Source organism: Globicephala melas, chromosome 15, assembly GCF_963455315.2.
Source record: "Globicephala melas chromosome 15, mGloMel1.2, whole genome shotgun sequence".
In the NCBI taxonomy this organism is placed as follows: Eukaryota; Metazoa; Chordata; class Mammalia; order Artiodactyla; family Delphinidae; genus Globicephala; species Globicephala melas.
Window position 1 is genome coordinate 86,131,268 of NC_083328.1, and position 20,148 is coordinate 86,151,415.

The 20,148-nt window shown below is 64.8% G+C and overlaps 1 protein-coding gene across 21 annotated transcripts in view; it reads right to left on the reverse strand.

Moving 5' to 3' along the window:
• Positions 1-16,408, reverse strand: part of KCNQ2 (potassium voltage-gated channel subfamily Q member 2) — a 55,815-nt gene extending 39,407 nt beyond the window's left edge. For 8 of the 21 annotated variants that reach the window (XR_009559127.1, XR_009559131.1, XM_060285439.1 and 5 more), the window contains exons 1-2: positions 16,060-16,408; positions 1,054-1,144 (exon numbers count right to left, since the gene is read on the reverse strand). Coding sequence is in view for 15 of the 21 variants with exons in the window: in XM_060285439.1 (XP_060141422.1) it covers positions 1,054-1,144; positions 16,060-16,355 (387 nt within the window). In the remaining 6 variants the exon portion in view is untranslated. Of the gene's footprint in view, positions 1-1,053; positions 1,145-14,984; positions 15,008-16,059 lie in introns of those variants that run through there. The other 13 variants (XR_009559130.1, XR_009559132.1, XR_009559128.1 and 10 more) reach the window with 4 other exon arrangements.
• Between the last annotated feature and the right edge of the window lie 3,740 nt (positions 16,409-20,148).

A 20,148-nucleotide genomic window follows, 5' to 3' on the forward strand; every position in this document is an offset into this window, starting at 1 on the left:
GCTGGTGTGGGAGTGGGGACCCCGTCCTGTGCAGCTGGTGTGCGAATGGGGACCCCGTCCTGTGTAGCTGGTGTGCGAGTGGGGACCCCGTCCTGTGCAGCTGGTGTGCGAGTGGGGACCCCGTCCTGTGCAGCTGGTGTGCGAGTGGGGACCCCGTCCTGTGCAGCGTAGCTGGTGTGGGAGTGCGGACCCCCGTCCTGTGTAGCTGGTGTGGGAGTGGGGACCCCGTCCTGTGTAGCTGGTGTGGGAGTGGGGACCCCGTCCTGTGCAGCTGGTGTGGGAGTGGGGACTCCGTCCTGTGCAGCTCGTGTGCGAATGGGGACCCCGTCCTGTGTAGCTGGTGTGCGAGTGGGGACCCCGTCCTGTGCAGCTGGTGTGCGAGTGGGGACCCCGTCCTGTGCAGCTGGTGTGCGAGTGGGGACCCAGAGGGCAGAGCCGATGGAGGGTCTCAGGTAACTGCCAAGGGGGCGGGGCTCCCATGCCCGGGGGTGGGCCCAGGACACAGCGCAGGGTGGGCAGGGGCGGAGGGCTCCCCGGAGGTGCGTCAGCTTCCCTGGGGCCCCATATGCCTCCATCACCAACGGCAACACAGAAATTACCTGTGGTTGCCATGGCGCCTGCTGTGAGCTTCCCAACCCCCAGCCCACGCCCACATCTGCCAGGGAACACCCCACACTATGGGGTGGAGGGGGCCCCCGGGGCCCTCAGGCTCTAGTGAGAACAGAAGACAGGAAAGGGGGTGGGGACGGGGGGGCGCTATCAGGCACTGTGACGACACAGGGAGGGGCCAGCCTAGGCTGGAGGGTAACAGGGTGCCGGGGGTGTTCAGGGGAGGGACGGGTGGGGGCTGAGGATGCGGCAGCATCACCAACGTGGGGGGGAAGCTGGGAGGGACCCAAGGGCTACCAGGAAGAGCAGGGGCCATGGGTGCCAGGAGGACGGGGGTCCCTGCCGGTGGGCGTCTGGGAGATCAGACCAACGGGACCGGGGACAGGCTGCCGCCCACGGTCTCCGCTGCCATCAGGCCCGTCTGCGCCGACCCACGGGACCCACCAGGATGTAGAGTGCGCCCTCCGAGCTCTTCTCGTACTCCTTGATGGTGGAGAACACAGACAGCACGAGGCAGGAGAAGACCAGCAAGAACCTGGGGGCCGGAGCAGAAGGCGGTCAGCCAGGCCGGGCAGCCAGCCGGCGCGGAAGGCACAGGGCAGGGCAGGGGCACGCGGCAGCCCAGGGCTCCACGGCGATGCCTGGGCCCAGCTGCTCTGCAGGACGCCCACCACACTCCCCCCGCCGCCCCCACCAACGTCCCTCGCCAACGTCCAACGTCCCTCTCAGAGGAACCACAAACGGGGGACACTGCCTTCTGGGCCGCTGGGCAAACAAGAAATGAGTGAACCGCACAGCCCGTGCCCACGCAGGGCACCCCATACACAGTCACCCCTCTCCTCATCCACAGCTGTTTCCTCACGAGGCCCCGAAGTAGACACTTCCTGTCTCCCGGCTCACACCAGCCTCACACACACCGTCCCAGCGCCCTTGGCAGCCGGACCTGTGTCTGCAGGCGGTGCTGGCGGGGGCACTAACGGAGCCGGGAGCCGATGGGCGGCAGGTGTCCAGCCAGAGCGGACAGGGCGGGGCTGGGGTCCCAGGGAGCAGAGCCCCTGAGGGCTGAGGTCAGCGTCCAGGCCTCCTGAGGCACAGAGCACCTGGTACGGGAAGCTGGGCAGGGACGCCACACCACGCCCCTCCCACTTCATCACCACTGGGACACCCCCATCACCCCAGAGTGTCGAGACCACCATCCACCGTGGTAGTGGTGGAGGAGGGGAGATGAGACCCTTCAGAGCCAAAGCCGCGTGGTCCACCCTCAGCCGGGCCACAGCGACAGTGACTCGGGCCCTACCCCGCCCAGCCCAGCCTGCGTCACGGAGCGGCGGCCCCGCCCATGTGCCCCAGAGGCCTGACAACCAGGCCCAGAGAGGCGCAGACCCGCCTCCACATGCAGCCCCTCCCCAGAGCGTGGCCCCGAGGATGTCTCCGGATGCGCCCCCAGCTCCAGGGCAGAGGCGCTACGGGCAGATAACAGAGGCCGCTGGCACAGAAAAAACGCACGCGGGGAAACGGTCACGTTTCAAAACCTCAATTAATTTCCTTTGCTCATTAGCCAATTTATTCAATTAGCTGAGCCCTGGGGGAAAAAATGTCCAGATGTCTCATGTGCCTTATACTCGTAATTCTCTGCCTGCGGTGGGAAGGAGCCCACGTGCCCAGAGAGGATCTGCCAGGGTCAGAGGAGATCCCAGGGTGGTGAGTCAGGACCCCGGGGCCTGGGCGGTGGGAGAGACTGGCAGGATCCCCAGCTCAGCTCAGCACTGGGCGCGGGAGTCGGGGGGACGCATAGCATGGTGGGCTTCCCTGTGGAGGTGTTCACAACGCTGCAGGATGAAGTGCTGGTGGGGCCAACAGGGAAGGGAAAGTGTTCCTTGGCAGAGGGAAGGGCAAGTGGACTGGCGCCAGGAGGGGGTCGGGGGGGGGAGGGGGAGACAGTGTGTCCAGGACCTGGCAGCGGGCAAGTCTGACCAGACTGGAGATCGGGGCCCCGGGATGCCTGACGCCATCGTCACCTGTCAGGGAGACTGAGTCCAGGGCTGCGCCCACGCAGGGCAGCTCCTCGTGCTTTATAAAAACATTCCTCTAAAGAAAAACAGGAAAGACCCAGGTCCCAAGGTGACCAGGCCCTCTCAGCCCCGCCTCCCCAGGGCGCTCTGACCAGCATCTCGGAAACTTCCAGAATGGCCAGGGTACGCTGCACAAAGCGCAGCCCTTCCCAGCAGGCAGCTGCCAGGCTGTCGGGAGCCCCACCAGCAGCTCAGGAGCCAAAGCTGCGGCCCAAGCGCCAGTGACATTCCAAGTTTTGTTTTTGATGTGTTGGGACAGATGGTCGCAGGCGACACCGCCTGGGGCGCGCAGGGGGTGCAGCAGGATGGACGCTCCAGAGAGAGGCCAGCACACCCACACGACAAGGAGGAAGGAGAGGCAGCAGCAGACTCCCACGCGCAGCGGGCACCCCAGCCACGCCTCCAGGTGCAGGCAGGGCCCCCGCAGATCAAGAAAGGGACAACTCCAAAGGGCAGTGGTGCCCCCCCCGGCCACTCACAGGTAGCCACGATGGGGAAAAGGCACTTACTTCCAGGTCCCCTCCTGTCTGCGGGTAACCCTGTGACCGGCGACCACCCCTGCCCAGCACACAGCCGCATCCTGGGCCCGGAGACGTCTGAAGCCCACGCCCATCCAGCGAGGCTGAAAGGGGCTCCGCCTCTGGCCTCGTGGTCCCAGGCACGGCATCCTCCATTACAGGGGACACTTCCCTGAGGCCCAGCCCCCGGGGAGCCAGGGAGTGGGGGGGCCAGCCCTCCCGCAGGACGACGCAGGTGATCACCCCCAGCCCTGAGGCCCATCGCAGGGCCGCCCGCTGCCGTTATGCTGGGGCCCTGGGCACCGGAGCATCCTGGAGACCCTGGGGAGTCTGAGCCAGGCGGGGGCCTTCCTTCCCAAAGACCTCTCTTGCCTCGGTGACCCGGGTTCTGGCTCCTGGCAGGCTCATGGGAGCTGCCAGCTGTGGCTCTAAGGGACTCCCCTTCTCCCCTCTCCTCCTCTGTAGAGGCATTGGGGAGGTGCAGGGTGGACGCCGCCGCCACTGGGAGGCCCCGGGAGGCAAGCTGTGTGCTTAGCACCGACCCCCAGGCCCCAGAGGACGTGGTGGCTAGTAGCTGGGTCCGCTTCCTCCCCAGATGGGATCGGTGAGCAGTTCTACCCGCCCACAGGCTGGGAGACCCGTCCCCCTGCTGCAAGGTTCAGCTCAATGGCCAGCACCATCCTGTACATCTCCCCAGCACCGGGACCGAGGCCCCAGGGCCCTGGGGGAGGGGAGTTCTCATGCCCTCCAGCCTGGGAACTGTCCAGGCTGCAGGAAAAGAAAGGAGGGGAGGCAGGAGGTGGCTGCAAAGGCAGAACATGGCGGCTGATTATGATAATGAATTCATCGTCAGGATGCTTCCCTGGCAGCGGTTGCCAAGGAGACGAGCAGCTCAAGCAGCTGGTCCCCAGCCCCAGATTCCAGGGGCTGTGATGGGGGTCAGGCGGAGCGGCAGGCCAGCCAGGGACCTCAGACCTTGCTCACCTGGGCAGGGGGGAGGTAGGCCACCTGGAGAGTGAGCATCAGAGCAGCCGCATCCCAGATGCACAACCAGGCCTGCACCACCCAGTTCACGAGTGGCCACGAGGTGGGGCGGGCCCCAGCACTGCAGGACCCACAGCAGCAGGAGAGACCTCAGCCAGACATCAGGAGGGACTTCCACAGCCTGAGCTCTGGGCAGAGATGGACCCCTCTTTTGAAACAGGTGGAGGCACGGCAGGGTCCTCAGTGTAGGGATTCTGACGCATGGAGAGACAGGCAGGGCAGGCGGGAGGGACTGAGGGTGGTGGAGCCTTGGGCATTGGCCAGGGGAGCCCCCCAGTCAAGGCCTGACAGCACCCCTCGAGGCGGTCAGCCCACCCACAGCCGTGCCGCAGGTCCTGGGTGCACACGTGTGCGTTCTGCCTGCCCTGCACTCTCGGGAGGGGGCGGCCGCCACCCCCAGAGGGAGACCCCACTGCTTTCGGCTCTCCCCTCCCACCCCCTCCGCCCATCTGACTGCAGGGAATATTTCTTTTCCGGAAAACGTGACAAGGTTTCTGCCACCTCATTCCCACGTCTGGTTCCCACTGTTGGGAGGGCACCAGGGGGGGTGTCATGGTGCTGGCCCACAGCCCAGACTCCCCGCTCCCTTCAAGGACTAAGCTGGGCGATGACTGGGATTATTCACCTCATTCTACATATTCAGTGAAATACACCTTTCATAAGCGAATGGCAGGAAGTCGTGTTACCAGCACCCCACTTGCTCACCCCCAGCCCCTGGCTGGCAGAGCTGGGAGAGAAGGATGGGGAGGGGTCCCTGACATCAAGCACCACCCCCCAGGCTCCAATTCAGCTATGCACCAAGCAGGCGACAGCCCAGCAGATTGGAAGAAGGTGCTCATCCGTTTTACAGATGAGAAAACGGAGGCTGTGATGCAGCTCACCGCGGCCACGCGGGGCCGAGCCTGAGCACGCTTCCACTGGCGGGGTCTCCCCAGGATAACGTCCATCCCGATAAGGCCGGGTGGCCTGGGAGCCCAGGAGGGGACGGGGGCGGAGCCGCCAGCGTGAGGTCCAAGCTCCCACACCGGGTCCCCGGGGAACCTCCCGCTGCCTCGTCCATCAGGACTGCAGTTGGCGCTGCAGCCCAGAATCTAATTTCACCCTTAATGAACTGCTCTGCCTCCAGTACCTGGGGCCACCGCCAGTCTCTGGGCAACAGGAAGCCTGGACTCCTGATGGCTGCTCCGGGCGCAAGCAAGCCAGACGCGAGGAATCGCTCTGAGATCCCGCCGCGGTCCGAGGGAGTGGGTCCGAGGGAGTGGGAGGCCGTGTGCAGACCCTACCCTGGAAACGAGCCCCGCCCACAGGGCCGCCCACCCAGGCCCACTGCAGTCCCGCCAGGCCCCCGTACACGGCAAGTAAGTGCTCAGTAAACGCCTCAGACCTGACAGGCCCCAACCCAGGAAGTCCCAGACCCTGGGAAGGTCCAGCTCCGGCCTTGGCATTTGAGGCCTCCCTTGAATTAAATTAAATTGAATAATTGCACATTCTGTGGATTTCACATCAATTAAAGAAAAAAACAGAAACAGGCCAGGTTGTCAGGGACTGAAGCAGAGGGTAAGGCCCATCCGCCCGTCTGTGCCCAGGCAAGCCCTCCCCACCCGTGCCTCAGCTCCCCTCTGCACCCTCCCCACCCGTGCCTCAGCTCCCCTCTGCGCCCTCCCCACCCGTGCCTCGGCTCCCCTCTGCGCCCTCCCCACCCGTGCCTCAGCTCCCCTCTGCGCCCTCCCCACCCGTGCCTCGGCTCCCCTCTGCGCCCTCCCCACCCGTGCCTCAGCTCCCCTCTGCCCTCCCCACCCGTGCCCAGCTCCCCTCTGCGCCCTCCCCACCCGTGCCCAGCTCCCCTCTGCGCCCTCCCCACCCGTGCCTCAGCTCCCCTCTGCGCCCTCCCCACCCGTGCCCAGCTCCCCTCTGCGCCCTCCCCACCCGTGCCTCAGCTCCCCTCTGCCCTCCCCACCCGTGCCCAGCTCCCCTCTGCGCCCTCCCCACCCGTGCCCAGCTCCCCTCTGCGCCCTCCCCACCCGTGCCTCGGCTCCCCTCTGCGCCCTCCCCACCCGTGCCCAGCTCCCCTCTGCGCCCTCCCCACCCGTGCCTCGGCTCCCCTCTGCGCCCTCCCCACCCGTGCCTCAGCTCCCCTCTGCCCTCCCCACCCGTGCCTCAGCTCCCCTCTGCGCCCTCCCCACCCGTGCCCAGCTCCCCTCTGCGCCCTCCCCACCCGTGCCTCAGCTCCCCTCTGCGCCCTCCCCACCCGTGCCTCAGCTCCCCTCTGCCCTCCCCACCCGTGCCTCAGCTCCCCTCTGCGCCCTCCCCACCCGTGCCTCAGCTCCCCCCTGTGCCAGCACAGATTTGGGCGGGAGAGCCTACCCCTCTGCCCACACTGCTCCCCGCACCCCCTGCCACCAGGGGACCTGACCCCATCCTTCAAAGAAGGACACTGCTCTGAGGCTTCCTGGGGGGCAAGGAGGGCCCCAGCCTCCCCCGGGATGCCTTAGCATCCACACGTGGGGATCAGGCAGCCGCTGGCTGGGTGATTTCCTGTGCTGTGGTGCGGGGGTCCCCCTCCAGGTGTGTTCTCTTCCACGGTCCACACTGAGCTCTGTCCTTGTAAGTCCTGGTCTCCCCCGGCCCCGGCTCACTCTGGGGGTCCCCGTCTTGGGGTGCGTCCCCCAGGCCTGCCACACACACCCCCAGCACAGCCACCTTTGGGGTCCCTTGAGTGCCAGGCTCTGTCCAGGGAGCTGGCCTGACGAAACGGTCAGCATGGCTGACCCCCGGCCCTGCGGGTCCCATAGCCCCAACCGCGCAGAAGCCTGCACAGGAGCGGGGTGAGGAGGGGAGGGGTCCCCTGTGGGAGGCACTGCCGTGGACAGCCCTCTGAGGTCAGGGCCCAGGGCAAATACCATCTTTCGGGGGAGAGGTGCTTCCCCCGCCACGAGGGGTCAGTTTGGACCACCCTGGGCACCTGACATCCCCTTCGTGAGCACAGGAACCCATGCAGGCGCTCAGGGTACCCCCACACCAGGGCCCCTCACAGACCCGCCTCCCCAGGTCGACAGCACGGCCAGGCCTGCTCCCCCGGACTCTTCCTGAACACCCTCCAAGCGGCTCTCGGGCTGGCCCACTCCCCCCGTGCCCCATGGGTCATAGCTCAGTGGTCCCCTAAAAACACTCCTGGTGTTCTGCCGGCCTCCATCTGCACACCTCGAGTGACAGCCATGGGCAGGACCTCGGTTTAACAAGCCCCCTCCCGGACCAGCCCTGGTCCTGACCCCGGGGGGCCACCAGGCACGTGCTTGCCTGGGTCCTTCTCCAGGCCAGAGCGCCGTCTGCTCCCCAGCCATAAGCCACCGAGGGCGTAGGGTGAGGGATCAGTGACAGAGCCACCTCATGCTCCCCCGACCCCAGGGGCACCAGGAGCCCTGATGACAGAGACAAAGCTCAACACTCGTCCAGCAGAGACTTGTCTGATTCCACGGGAAAATCCCCACCACACACGATTAGCACGAAGGAGGACGACAGCCTGAATCCGATCTCCTTTAAGAAATGCAGAGACAGGCACAGATGCCCGGAAGGCAATCGGGAAAGACAAACGCTCCTCCTCAGCTTTTCTGCATCTTCTCCGTTTCCTACGGTGGACGTGTGTAATTTTCATAATCAGAAGAGGTAATGGACCATAACCAAGTGTATCTCTAAGAGGCCGCCAGCCCCTCTCGCTCAGACCACGCAGTGCTGTCTGCCCACCACCTGGCCTGAAACACTGGATTTCCGTCCACATGATATTAATTCAGCTCTCAGCTAATCAAACCGCACAAAGCGGAGAGGACCGTCTTGGAGAACGTTGACCAAGGAGGAAAGAGCTCTGTGAGCACAAGAGGCTGAATCGGGAGGCGGAAGCAAGCGGCCACGCGCCTGCCCCAAGCGCCCCGTCCGCAGGCCAGCCAGTGATGGGCCAATCTCCCCACTTTCCATGTCCCGCACGGAGCTCGCTTGGAGAGACGGCCGTGGGCTCGTGATCAGGACCGCGGCCAGCGCCCTGCACGCCGTCCCGCCTCGGCTCACCCGGGTCACCCCCGCCAGAGGCTGAGCTCCAAATGCTCTCGCTTCCTGTTCCTCCGGGTGAAAGTCGAACCCCGGGTCAGGCCCTGCCCTCCTGCTGGAGGGCCCGTCCCGGTGCTGCCACCACATCCCACCAAGGCTTGGCCTCCAGAGAGAACAGACTTCTAAACGCCAGTGGACCCAGCCAGGCCCGGCAGGACTGGCAGCCCTGCTCAGAGCCCTGCTCCCAGGAACAGAAATGGATCAGCAGGTGCTCACCCAGGCTCCTCCCACTTCCACATTCCACTCCCCTCCCCCGCCCCCGCTTCCTCCCCCGAAGCCTGGAATCCCAGGAGAAACTGGCCTTTTCCTCAGACAAACCCTTCCAATATTTTTTTCCAAGCCTAAATGTAAAAGCAAGCTCAGAAGTTCTAAGCTCTCTAGTCAGGTCAAGACTGAGGCTCCAGGGAAGGAAGGGGCGGACCAGACAGGACCCAGAGGAGGGAGGGGCCTGGGCGGGGGCACACGCAGCAGACAGCCAAGGACAACCTGGGAGCTGAGACCTGTCCCCACAACAGACGATGAAGGAATCTCTGGAGACGCTGTTTCCAACGAGTCCGAGTAGGACTTTCTGGAACAAACGCGGTTCTGTACCTTTACAGAATTATTCCAGGGGGCTTCCCTGGTGGCGCAGTGGCAGAGAATCCACGCTCCCAATGCAGGGGGCCCAGGCTCGGTCCCTTACCAGGGAACTAGATCCCACATGCACGCTGCAGCTAAGAGTTCACAACTAAGGAGCCCACGTGCTGCAACTAAGACCCGGCACAACCAAATAAACAAATAAATAAATATTTTAAAAAATATCCCGGGTAATCTGAAGACATTAAAGACCTAATTTTACTCAAGTCGGGTAGCCGGCAGAGCCTAAGGACGCTCAGCTCTGAGTACATCCTGGAGATGAAGGTCAGACTCAGGGCTGGCGGCTGGAACACACCCACCCTCACGTCTCAACCAAGGGAAGCCAACACGGCCTCTGCGAGGAGCGGCCGGAAGAGGCCCGCCCGCTCCAGCGCACCCTCCCTTGGGCCGATCCCAGCTGCTGGGCAGTGGGACCGAGGCTCTGGGCCGCTGGTGGCCGAGAAGAGGCGAGAGCCCCCTCGTGGGTGGGCACCCGCCCCAGGCCAGGGGTCTCCCCACCGTCCTTGGGGCTGCTGGAGAAGGCGCAGCCCTCACCCAGCCTCTGCCGGGCTTGAGCACCGCTGGCCCCGCTCACCAGCGCGCGCTTGGGTCCATCACTCAGCCCGGCTCACCTGCGCCCCGCCCCGCGGCATCAGGACACCTGGTAGAAGTCCTGCCGCTGTCCCTGTTCTCCCTTCAGCAGGCACCATCCTGCCCGTTCCCCAGGGAACCCCCTTTGCACTTGCCAAACCCAGGCCTTCACAGTAGGGAACTCTGGGGCCTGCATGCCCCGGGGCTCTGGCTGGGCTGTGGATGAAGCCACCCAAATGCACTAGGGCAAACTGAGGAATGTGGGCCCTGCAGCCCCACTGGGAGGCACGCAGGCCCCAGAGCTGCCCACCCAGGGCCTCCAAGACCCAGGCATCCCCAGCCCTGCTTCCTCCTGGATGAATTAGAAGCTTGGTGCAGCCCAGCTTCAGACAACAAAGACCAGCCCTCTCCCTAACTCCAGACCGTTTGCAAAACAGCACCCGGACCACCTCCCCCCAGCTCCGGCCATGGCTGCCTTAATTCACACGAGGAACAAACAGGCTTTAGAAACAGTCATTTCTCTGCCCTGACCCCTCCTGCACGCGCCCACCTCACCAAGAGGGGTTTTGGGGGTTCACCGGCACCCACCAGCTGCCAGGGGAGCAAGCTGGGAGCGGTCATCGGGCCACAGCCGCCTGCAGAACAGTGGAAAGAAGGCCTACGGGGCGGGGGCAGCTGCGTCAAACCCTCCCCTCAGCATGGAAGGCAGAGTCCCTGGGGGACAACCTCGGGGCCGCACGCCCCTCTTCTTTCTACCTCGGATCTCACCAAGCTGGCCCGGGCTTGCTGGCCAGGTGCCCCACAGCTGGGAGGGAACTGCATGGCACGGATGAGGCCCGTTTCCCGATGCCGCAGAGCTGTCAGCAAACCGCTGTTGGAAAGCACAGCCGGGCACCAGCCTTCAGAAGGGAGTGGCTGTGCTAGAAGGAGTCTCCCATGCTCCGGGGCAGCGCCAGGAGATGGGCTCAGCCTGGCGGCCCACGTGACACTAAGTCACCACACGACAGCTTAGGAGGGGGTGCAGCTCATCAGGACGCAGCCCGTGCGGAAACCTGGGGTCCCCTTTACGGTCTGGGGGTCCATTGGTACAACCCGCTCGCAATGGTCCTTCTCAAGCCAAAACTGTTCTGGCCTCTATGCTTGGAGGTCCAGGGCGCTGGGACCATTCAGCCGTGGAAGGAAGACCTCCCCCAATACCCAGGCAGCTGTAGAACAGTGAGGTCCTTTAGGAAAACGGCCAGTCCTCCTGGACAAACACAGCTTCAGACGGGGGCCCCGTGTCTAATCACGCGGCCACGTTCACAGCAGCCCCAAACCCCTCCATCCAGGCGCGGTCACTGGCCAACGGGACTGAGAACACACCCGGGCCGCGCGGAGGGCGGACGGCGCAGGGTGCTGTCCCGGACGCGCCCGACTCCCTCTGCCTGGTCTTCCTCCTTGCTGAGTGACAGACAACGCGGCCAGGACCCCGTGAACGTCACACGCTCCGAGCACTGTGCTGAGTGAGTCACAGGAGACAAGCCCAGAATGGTGTCCCCACGTCACAGATGAGGGGACACCGGGCCCAAGGCAGGATTCCCCGCCAGGCCCCCGCAGAGCCCACGGTCCCCACGGCTCACCGTCCTCTGCCCACGCGCGCCCCCGAACCATCACTGGTTATAACCTCACACCACACCTGATGGGGCGTGGGGGTGACGAGGTGACGTCCGTGACTAAGGCACGTACCCGGCGATCTCCATGCAGGAAAGGCCCTCCGTTTACACTCAAGAACGTTTCAGATGACCCGCCCACGAGGTGACCCAGGCAGCACGGTTTATAATGAGGCTGCCGGACACAGGCCAAGGTCTCTCACAAGCCTTGGCTCAGGAAGGGGCAGAAGGCTGCAGCCCAGGGCCGACCCAGCATCGTGAGCCCCAGGCCTGGCCCCCAGCCCCACCCCACCCCCGTCCCCCACAAGGAAAGGGTGGCAAGCCCGCAGTGCCTGCAGCACGTCCCGCCCTGTCGTGCCGAGCGGAGGTTCGGCCCTCCGCGGGGTCCCCCACCGCCATCCTGGCCCTCAGCACCTTCCACGAAAGGCCCCAGAGAACTCTCGGTCCTCTGGAGCCTGTCCCTTCTCCGGGGCATTCAGAACGCAGCTCCCGGGGGTGGGGGCAGCCTGGCGGGCTTGCCAGGACGGACTGAGGACGCCTGTGAGCGGTGGCCAGGAGCAGACCCCGGGCCTCACCGTGGACACGCAGACGCGTGGGGATTCACACAGCCTAGGATTCACTTACTGACCAAAACGGACCGGGAAGAACCCCCTGAGACGCTCTATCCACCACCAGGCTCGGGCTGCGCTCCTGGAAACAAGCCGGTCTCTTCACAATCGTTCAGGGTTTAGGTGTTTTCCGAGGCGGTGCCCACGTCAAAGCCCCCCGCCGAGTCTCCGTAGAGACTAGTTTCAATGTTTGACTTGTACTGGTTTCTAACAAAACAGATTTTTCTTTGTTCTGATCTGTGAAACTGTCAAGAACAGAGCTTCCTACCGACCCCATCACCCTGAGGACACAGACCATTTGCGGGGATTCAGGACGGTGTAATTAGACACCGTGATTAAGAAACACTTCATTAAAAAACACTTCATTGTCTCATTGTGGGTGAGAAATCCTACGATGAGGCCTGAGGTCTCCAGACAGCCGACTGGGGACAGTCTACTGAGCCCTGGTCTCCGTGGAAACCACAACCCTCCTACCGTTTTCACCTTTGGGGAAATTTCCGTAAGATTCTCTAACTCTTCAATCAATAGACATTTCCTCCCCAGGATTGCAGCGAGGTCTGGGAGCTGCAAGAAGCTGAGAATACAGCCATTCAGACCCCAGTCTCCTCTCAGAAGCAGACACCCAGGGCCACTTGCCCTGGGGCCCCCACGCCCCCCCAAGTGCAGTCACACCGAGGAAAAGAGAGGCCAGCACGTGGGCCCACACTTGCCCACCCGAGGGCGGACAGGTGAGAGGGGGCAGCGGGCGGCCTGCACGTGGGTTATCCGAGGCCACGCAGGGGACTGTAGCTGGGCCCTGAGGCCCCAGGCCCCCATCCCGCTGCCCCCAGCCACAGGCCCCGAAATGTCAGCGGCCCCCCGAGACCCACCTGGACGCCATCCGAGGACGGAGGGGGCTCGTGGACTAGCCCGAGAGAAGGCAGCTCCCAAGAGTGAGCCGCTCAGGCGAGCCCCGGCCTCCAGGGGCCAGTCCCTGCCCTGCAGTCACCGGCATTTTCCATCCCACCGATTTCAAACACAGTCTCACCTGGCAACTCCAAGTGGCTTTTGGATGTTGGAAAAGTCAACCGATCTGCACCCCAAGTTCCCATCACTGGGCCGAGACCCCTTCTGTCCAGCGTGAGTGGGGCAACTCAGGAACTCGACCGTCTCAGCCTCGGTTTCCTCACCAGTGAAAATGGGGCCACAAAGTGAGGAAGCCCTGAGACCAGCGGACAGCGGGCCGGCCCAGAAGACGTGCGGTTCCCCTCCCCTCCTAACTCGAGCCTCGGGGAGACCCCCCACCCCCTCACCATGGTGGAGCAGCTGCCGCTCCCACCCGTGAGGGGAGGGGGCCGCGCACCCAACCCAGGCTCTCAAAGGACCCCCAAGGGCTCGCCTGAAGCAGATGAGTAGCCCCTGGGGCCCCACTGGCCTGGACACGCATCCTGAAGTGTTTGGGGTCTTTTCTGTGGCTCACACCCGCTCTGAGAAACTCATGAAAACCCTAGACCGTAGCTAGAAAATCCTCTCGTGTAAAGATGCCCTGCTCTAGGGGTGCACAGACCCTCGGAGCCCCGAGACCTGCCTGGGGCTGTGAAGGGCAGGCAATGGTGAGCTGAGATGCACCCCTTCCCCACCCCACACGGCCCAGCTCCTCGCAACAGGGCCCCCACTCACTGCGGACGACACCAGCCTGCCCGCCCAGAATCCCGGCCAGGTCTGGGTGAAGAGCCATGCGGGGCTGGGACCTGCCCAACCGGGGACTGCTCTCCCTCTCCAGCCAGAGCAGAGGAAGGGACACTGCAGGGGCCTCGAGGCTGGGAGGGGTGGCCCGGGCGGGCTCCCCTCAGCCTGGTCCAGGATCCTCCTGACTCAGGGAAGCCTCCCGCCTCCACAGGCAGCAGCAGCAGTGATGGCGATGGCTCCAGGCCCAGAGGCACGTCCATGGAGACAGCCCGTCCGCAAAGGGCAGGGGCACCTGGCCTGATACGCACCAAGCCCAGGGCCCAGAGGGCGGCCACCTCCCTCCCCGCCTCTGACACCCAGAGGGCTCAGCACGCCTCTCCTTCCAGAAGCCGGGCTTTGCTGGAAGGTGGCCCAGGAGGGCAGCTGCCCCAGCCCTGCGACCACTCCCGGCCCCCACTGCCCCTCCCAGGCCCAGCTCAGGAGGCTTGAACTGGTTTAATCAACAAACCAAACAGACGAGGGCCAGTCCCTGCTGGGGGGCGGGGGGTGCACAGGGGAGGCCGCACCACTGGAGACCAGCATATGGGGGCAGTGAAGCCCTCCTGAGTCCAGTGGGCTGGGCCCAAGGATGGGCTGGGCCTGGGGACAGCTAGTGAATTCCAGGCCCGGGGAGCCGGGGGGTGACCGATGAGCAGCAACAGCGGGACAGAGATGTCGCCGTTCAGGAGCACCCCCGGGCCGGCGCCGGGAGGGTGGAGACCCCACGCGGTGGCCTCCACAATGCCTTGGGGGCAAGGGCAGCTCTGCCCCGTTCACTGCCCCTGGACCCTCACACACTGCAGGCCCACCTGTCCCGACTCGGGCACTCCCGAGGCGGGGGCAACGCAGACCCACACCCGAGAGCAGCTGCCTGGCCCCCAGTCCCCACACTCTGTTCCCAGCTCTGAAGGCTGCAGCTTCCAGGACGCAGGACGCACGGAGGGGCCGGCCACTTCGGGCCTGGGCAGGGAGAGGCCACACAGAGGGGACCCCGGGAAGTGCTGCCGGCGGGGACCTTCGTGCCCAAAGCACAGCGAACCCTCCAGCAGCCGCACCACAGGTCAGACAGGAGTGGGGGCGCCGCTGGGCTGTGCCCAGACACCAGAGGCCACCTCGGGCCAGGACCTGGCTGACCAGAGCTGGCCCCCGCCCGGCAGGGAGAGGAGGCACGGGGCTCTTCCAAGGAGGAAGAGCGCACCTGGGCATGTCCGCCCCGGGAAGAACCAGGTCACCTCCCTGGGGCAGGCGGGGGCTGACACAGTGCCAGGGGAGCCTCTGCCTCTTGGGACTCCCGGGGTGGCTCAGCGCTGGGGCTGGGGACAGTGGCCAGGAGGCCTCCAGGGCTGTGGTGACCCCCAGGACACCTACCCCTCCAGCAGCTTGGCATGTCCTCCCAGGGTCTCCTCCCCCACCCGCAGCGGGCCCGTCCAGAGCACACACTCACAGGTCACAGGCACACTCACGGGCACGCACCCCCTCATCCCAGGTGGGCACTTGGTCGGAGACGGTTTCCCAGAATCCACCCCTCACTCCCATCCCCAAATGCCTCTTTCTCACAAAATGGCCGAGTCCTGGGCCCAGTCTAGCTGGGATGGGAGAGAGCGCCTGTAGGCTCAGAGGCCGTGCTCGCCACCAGCACAGGCGCGCGTGCACACACACACACACACACCACACGCTCGAACACCCGTGTGCACACAATGCCGGCCTGTGGCCACCAGCCCTGGCGCAGGAGCCAGGAGTTCCCTGAACAACGGGCCCAGGGCCACCGACAGCCCTCCCAGGGCCAGGGCTGGCGGCCCCCCTCTTCCTGGGGGTCCACTCTGCAATAAAGGGGGTCTGGAGCCCAGAACGCGCGCAGGGGCGTCAGGCATGCACCTGCTCCTCCAGCGAGCCGCGGCAGGGGCTCGAGGCTGTGCTGGGGGAGGGGGAGGGGGGGCGACGCAGGCCAGGACAGGGGTGGGTGCAGGCACCACGGGGCAGGAACAGCCAACTATCTACCCTGAGCCCACGGCTGGGGGCGGAGAGTAACGACGGGACCCCTCCGCCATTGCAGCACCCCAGAAGCGCACCCTAGAAGGAGGGCCAACCCCTCCCCCCATTCCCCCTTCTTTGAGGGAACCCATCTAGAGGGGGCCCTCTAGGAGTCCAGGTCCAGTGACAGGACGGGCAGCGCCGCCCTCCCTCCCTGGTCGGCCCTTTGTTCGGTGCAGTGGCCGTGGGGAGGGGCCTCTCAGGGCTGAGGAGGGGAGGCTGGGGCGCTGCACATCTCCCCATCCTGCGGGGGAGGGACTGATGCAACCCAACCAGGCCGCTGGCGGGCGCGCCCACCCCGACCCCAGAACTCCTTCCAACCAGACGTCTCCAAAATCGCTCTCCAACCTCTGCCCTTCTCTTGAACCAAGGTACCCCAGGCACACGGTGTGACTGACGCGGGCGCTCGGACACACACGGAGGCCCTCGTAGCCCGCAGCTGTGCGCCCACGGGCCACCAGCGGCCGATCGCCCGGGTGCCTCGCGACCCGCGCCCGCCGCCCGGGTGGGCACTCACACGTAGGCGTGGTAGATGAAAGCCCAGCCGCGCGGCCGCTCCAACACGTTGTAGAGGAAATTCTGCAGCTTGCGGTAGAAGGCGTTGCGCTTGGGGGGCTTCCCGGCGCCCGCGCCGCCCGCGCGCGGCTTACTGAGGATGCTGCCGCGCTTGGGGGCCTCGGAGCCGGCGATGAGCAGCGCGCCGTCTCGGGTGGAGTCGGGCGCGCCGGGGTCCAGCCCCACGAAGCCCACCTTGAGCTTCTTCTCCCCGCTCGGGCCAGGGTACACGCCGCCGTTGCGAGACTTCTGCACCATGGTGCCGGGCGGCGCCCGGGCGGGCGCGGGCTCAGCGGGGGCGGCGCGCGGGGGGCGGCGCGGGCCCGAGCCCAGTTCCCCGGCCCTGGAGCCGCATGGCCAGGCGGCGGCGGCGGCGGCGGCGGCGGCGGCGGCTCCGCGCTCCTGCCGGGCCCGGGCCGCGCGCGGGGACGCTCCGGCCCCCTCGCTCCGCGCGCGCCTGGGCGCCTGGCCCGCGGCCGCGCCGGCTCCGCCCGCCGCCTCGCCCCGCCCCCCCCTCCGTTAACTCCTGCGCCGCCGCCCCGGCCGCGGGAGGGAAGGGGAGGAGAGGAGGGGGAAGAAAGAGGAGGGAGGGTCAGGCTGCGCCACCCCGCCGACCTCTTCCCGCCCCTCCGGCCACGTGTGCCCTGACGAGGGGATCCGGCCCCCTGGTCCCCTCTGGGGTGGGCAGGACCAGGCAAGCACACGCCTGAGCAGAGACCCCAGCTCTCCCTGGGATCCCCAGGCGGTGCGGTGCCGGGGCCTGGCCCCAGGTGAATTCTTACCAGCTGGGCCCGGACTGGACCCCTTGGAGCCGGGGAGGCCAGGCTCTCTGTTAGAAGGCCCAGCTCCCCGGGACCTTATGCTCCTGGCCTCTAGATGGGCCAGGCATGAGGACGCTTTAGGCCCCAGGCCCTTGGTCGTGCAGGGAGGCCTTTGTGGAGACTTCCTTCCTAAGAGGTAGCGTGAACTGGGCCTTGGAGAGGACGTCCCCGCGGGGGAGACAGCTGGGGAAAGGTGGGGGTGTGCAGAGGCTTCTCGGCAGGAAGGAGGGTCAGGAAGCTCAGACCTGAGAGACACCCCGGGGAGCCTTGAAGTCCCCCAAGGGGCCTGGGATTTGTTCTTCAGATCCCAAAAGAGGCCCGAGGCAGGAGCAGGGGGTTGGAGAGTGGGCCCCAGGGCAAGACCTAGGCCTCAGGAGAGCAGGCTCTGGACGCAGACAGCAGCGTGTCCCCTTGGCGGGCAGTGGGCAGAGTTGGCCTCCCCTGTGGCTGTGGGTGTCCTGGGGGGTCACTCAGGAACCTGCTGCTGGAAGACCAGAGGGCTCGTTCCTCAGCTCCCGAGGGGCCCCTGCACACTCGATGCTGTCAGCTCCTCACGATGTGCCCCCCGGACCCCCCATCTGCACACCTAGGATGGTGTCAGCTTCAGGGGCCCCTCCTGACTACACCCAGACTCCTCCCACATTCACCTGGCATCGTGGGATGTACCAAGCAAAAGGCCCTGTTTAGTAGCTGGTGATGCCCTCACCGGTAACGGCTGCTAACACAGGACCCCTGGTGCCAGGTCAGCTGTGTCGTTTGCCCTTTGGGTTCCAAAGGCATTGGCGTGGTTTTGTTTTTCTTCAGTTGGGCAGAAAGCATAATGGACAGTGCAGGCACAGGGCTAAGTCATCTAGAATGTTGGGGAGACCACAGCGCATGCCACACCCACACCTGTGCACACAGGTGCATCCCAGGGGCCACACTCCTGACCCCCACCTCCCTGCCTCCAGGCCTGCTCACTAGCTACAATCTCCAGAGTTAGGTGGGTTCTCCCCCGCTGAGCCCAGGCCGAGGGAGGAGACGGAGGCCCTGGCTTACGAACGGGAAGAAGGGGCCACTGCGTCCCGCGCGCACTGGGTCTGCACGGGGGTGGCGTCTGGGGGACACACATGCTCAGTCCTCAGAAACTGGGCGAAACACCTGGGACTCAGACGCAGACACCACGAGGGCTGGGCCACCCCCTCCTGCTGAGGGGAGGCCTCCCAGACCCTGGGGTGCCACCTGGGCTGGGCATGGTCCCTCCCTGGGGGAGCCCCTCCCCAGGGTTGGATGGAGAGCACCGTGAGCCCACGGTTAGCGTGGCTCACCGAGGATGAAGGTGTCACCTGTGCAGGTGACAGGTGTCCCTGAGACAGCAGCAAGGTTTGGGCTCGGCGTGCCAGGGCACTGAGCAGGAAGAAAGGACGGCACGTCCCTGAGGTCCGAGGGGCCCCTGGCTGCCTTCATGACCTCCTGGGGGAGGCGGTGCTGAGAGGGAGCCCCCACCCGGCTGGAAGGGGACTGGGCTCGGTTGCAGGCATCCCCCACCTCCCCGAGCCCCTGCTCGCTTGTCTATGGTGGCGTTGGCACCAAGAGCTTCACCGCATCTCTTGGAGGTTCCGGAAGGCGAACACCGCATCATCCTCTGTTTAGGGTGTCCTTTCCGTGATCATTTGTGTTTTCAATTTTGTGTCTTGCACACCACGGGCTGTGCACTGTCAGTGGTCTGGTCACCAGTGCCCCCACCCCTGCCACCTAGGCAAAACAGGTCGTTGAAAAGAGTCAGTCGGGGTGAATTTCATGCAAGTGACAGGAGTTCCATTTATTTAAAAATAGATGGGAAAAGCTTTCAGGCTCAAGCCATCTTTGCCAAGACTGCACTGACGGGATCCAGAGAAGGGGAGTGGAAAAATTCGGAGGCACGCAACGCCCAGCCCCAGTCTGGGGAGAAAGCTTCCACCGGGACTCCGGGGCGGCCGCTGCCACGCCGGGCGCTGTCCTTTCAGCACCACCCCAGAACCTGCTGAGCCCAGCCCAGTCTTCTTTTGCCCTCTCCCCTGGCCTCCCCCTCCTGTCCCCCACATCACCGGCTACACTGAGCTGTCACATCACAGGCCAGCTCAGAGTCTCACCCCCTGCCCCCAGTACTCCTGTGTGTTCCCTCCCTGTGGGGGAGCTCACCACGCCGGGCTGTGACCTTGCTTCCCGGCCCGGCTCCACTGCCTTTGGGTGCATCTCACTCACCGTCGTGTCCCCCAGAGCCTGGCACAGATGAGGCCCACGCTGTGAGGTCAGGGCATGTCACAGCGGCTGGTGTCGGAGGCCATATGGAAGCATCTGGATCATCCCCTCTTTGGGAACCTTCATGGTGACCCTTCCCACGGCTCAGACCACGGGCTCAGCATTTCCCGGGAAGCCGCTTCTCCACAAGCCCGGGGGTTGTGACTCTAGCTTCACAACAGACAGATGGTGGAACCAGAAGACTTCAGAGCACAGGGGAGCGAGTGGAGAGGATGCAGGCTTCCCCTGGCCGTCCGTCCTGTCCGTCTGTCTGAGGGCCACCAGCGGCAAGGTCCCGCAGGCCGTCCCCGGGGGAGGCAGCTCCGGCACCCTGCTGTGGGATCCCTTTTTGTTCAGCCCCATCTGATGCTTTGTTGACACCTGCAGTCACCAAAAAGATACTTACCTCCCGGTGTTCAGCCACGCTCAAGTTCATGGCCAGTGACCACGTGGACATGGGGGGCAGACCCTGAAAAGCAGAGTTTCCTGTTTCACCACCACCCCATTTCCTCCCAGTAGAAAAGGAGCAAGGTGCTTCCCCAGCCACACGCCTCCAGAAAAACAGATGGTCCCGCAGAGGCCCAGAGGGAAAACTCCACCAGGCCGAGAAACAAGACAACTTGGGGAAATGAGAAGAGACATGTTCTCAATCACATAACCTGGGTCAGGGCTGTTGTCGTCTTCGTGCTGTGATTTGGGCAACAGGAAGCACCTACCCAGACAGAAAGCCCCACCCCCTCCAAGGAATTTTCCGTTATTAGGAGGAAGGGCTGTATTATTTATCCAGCTCATGGGGGGAAAAAAGAAGTGAGGAAAAATTCAAGGTACGAAAGCACTGATTTTTTTAAACGTCTTGCACTAAAGTCAACATAAATTCAATTTATAGGGCTTTCTTTTAAAGGCTCAGAACCTCAACAAGCTTCCCGAGCCCCAGCTGATTGCACGCGGGAGCTGACCTGCATTTCTCAGCC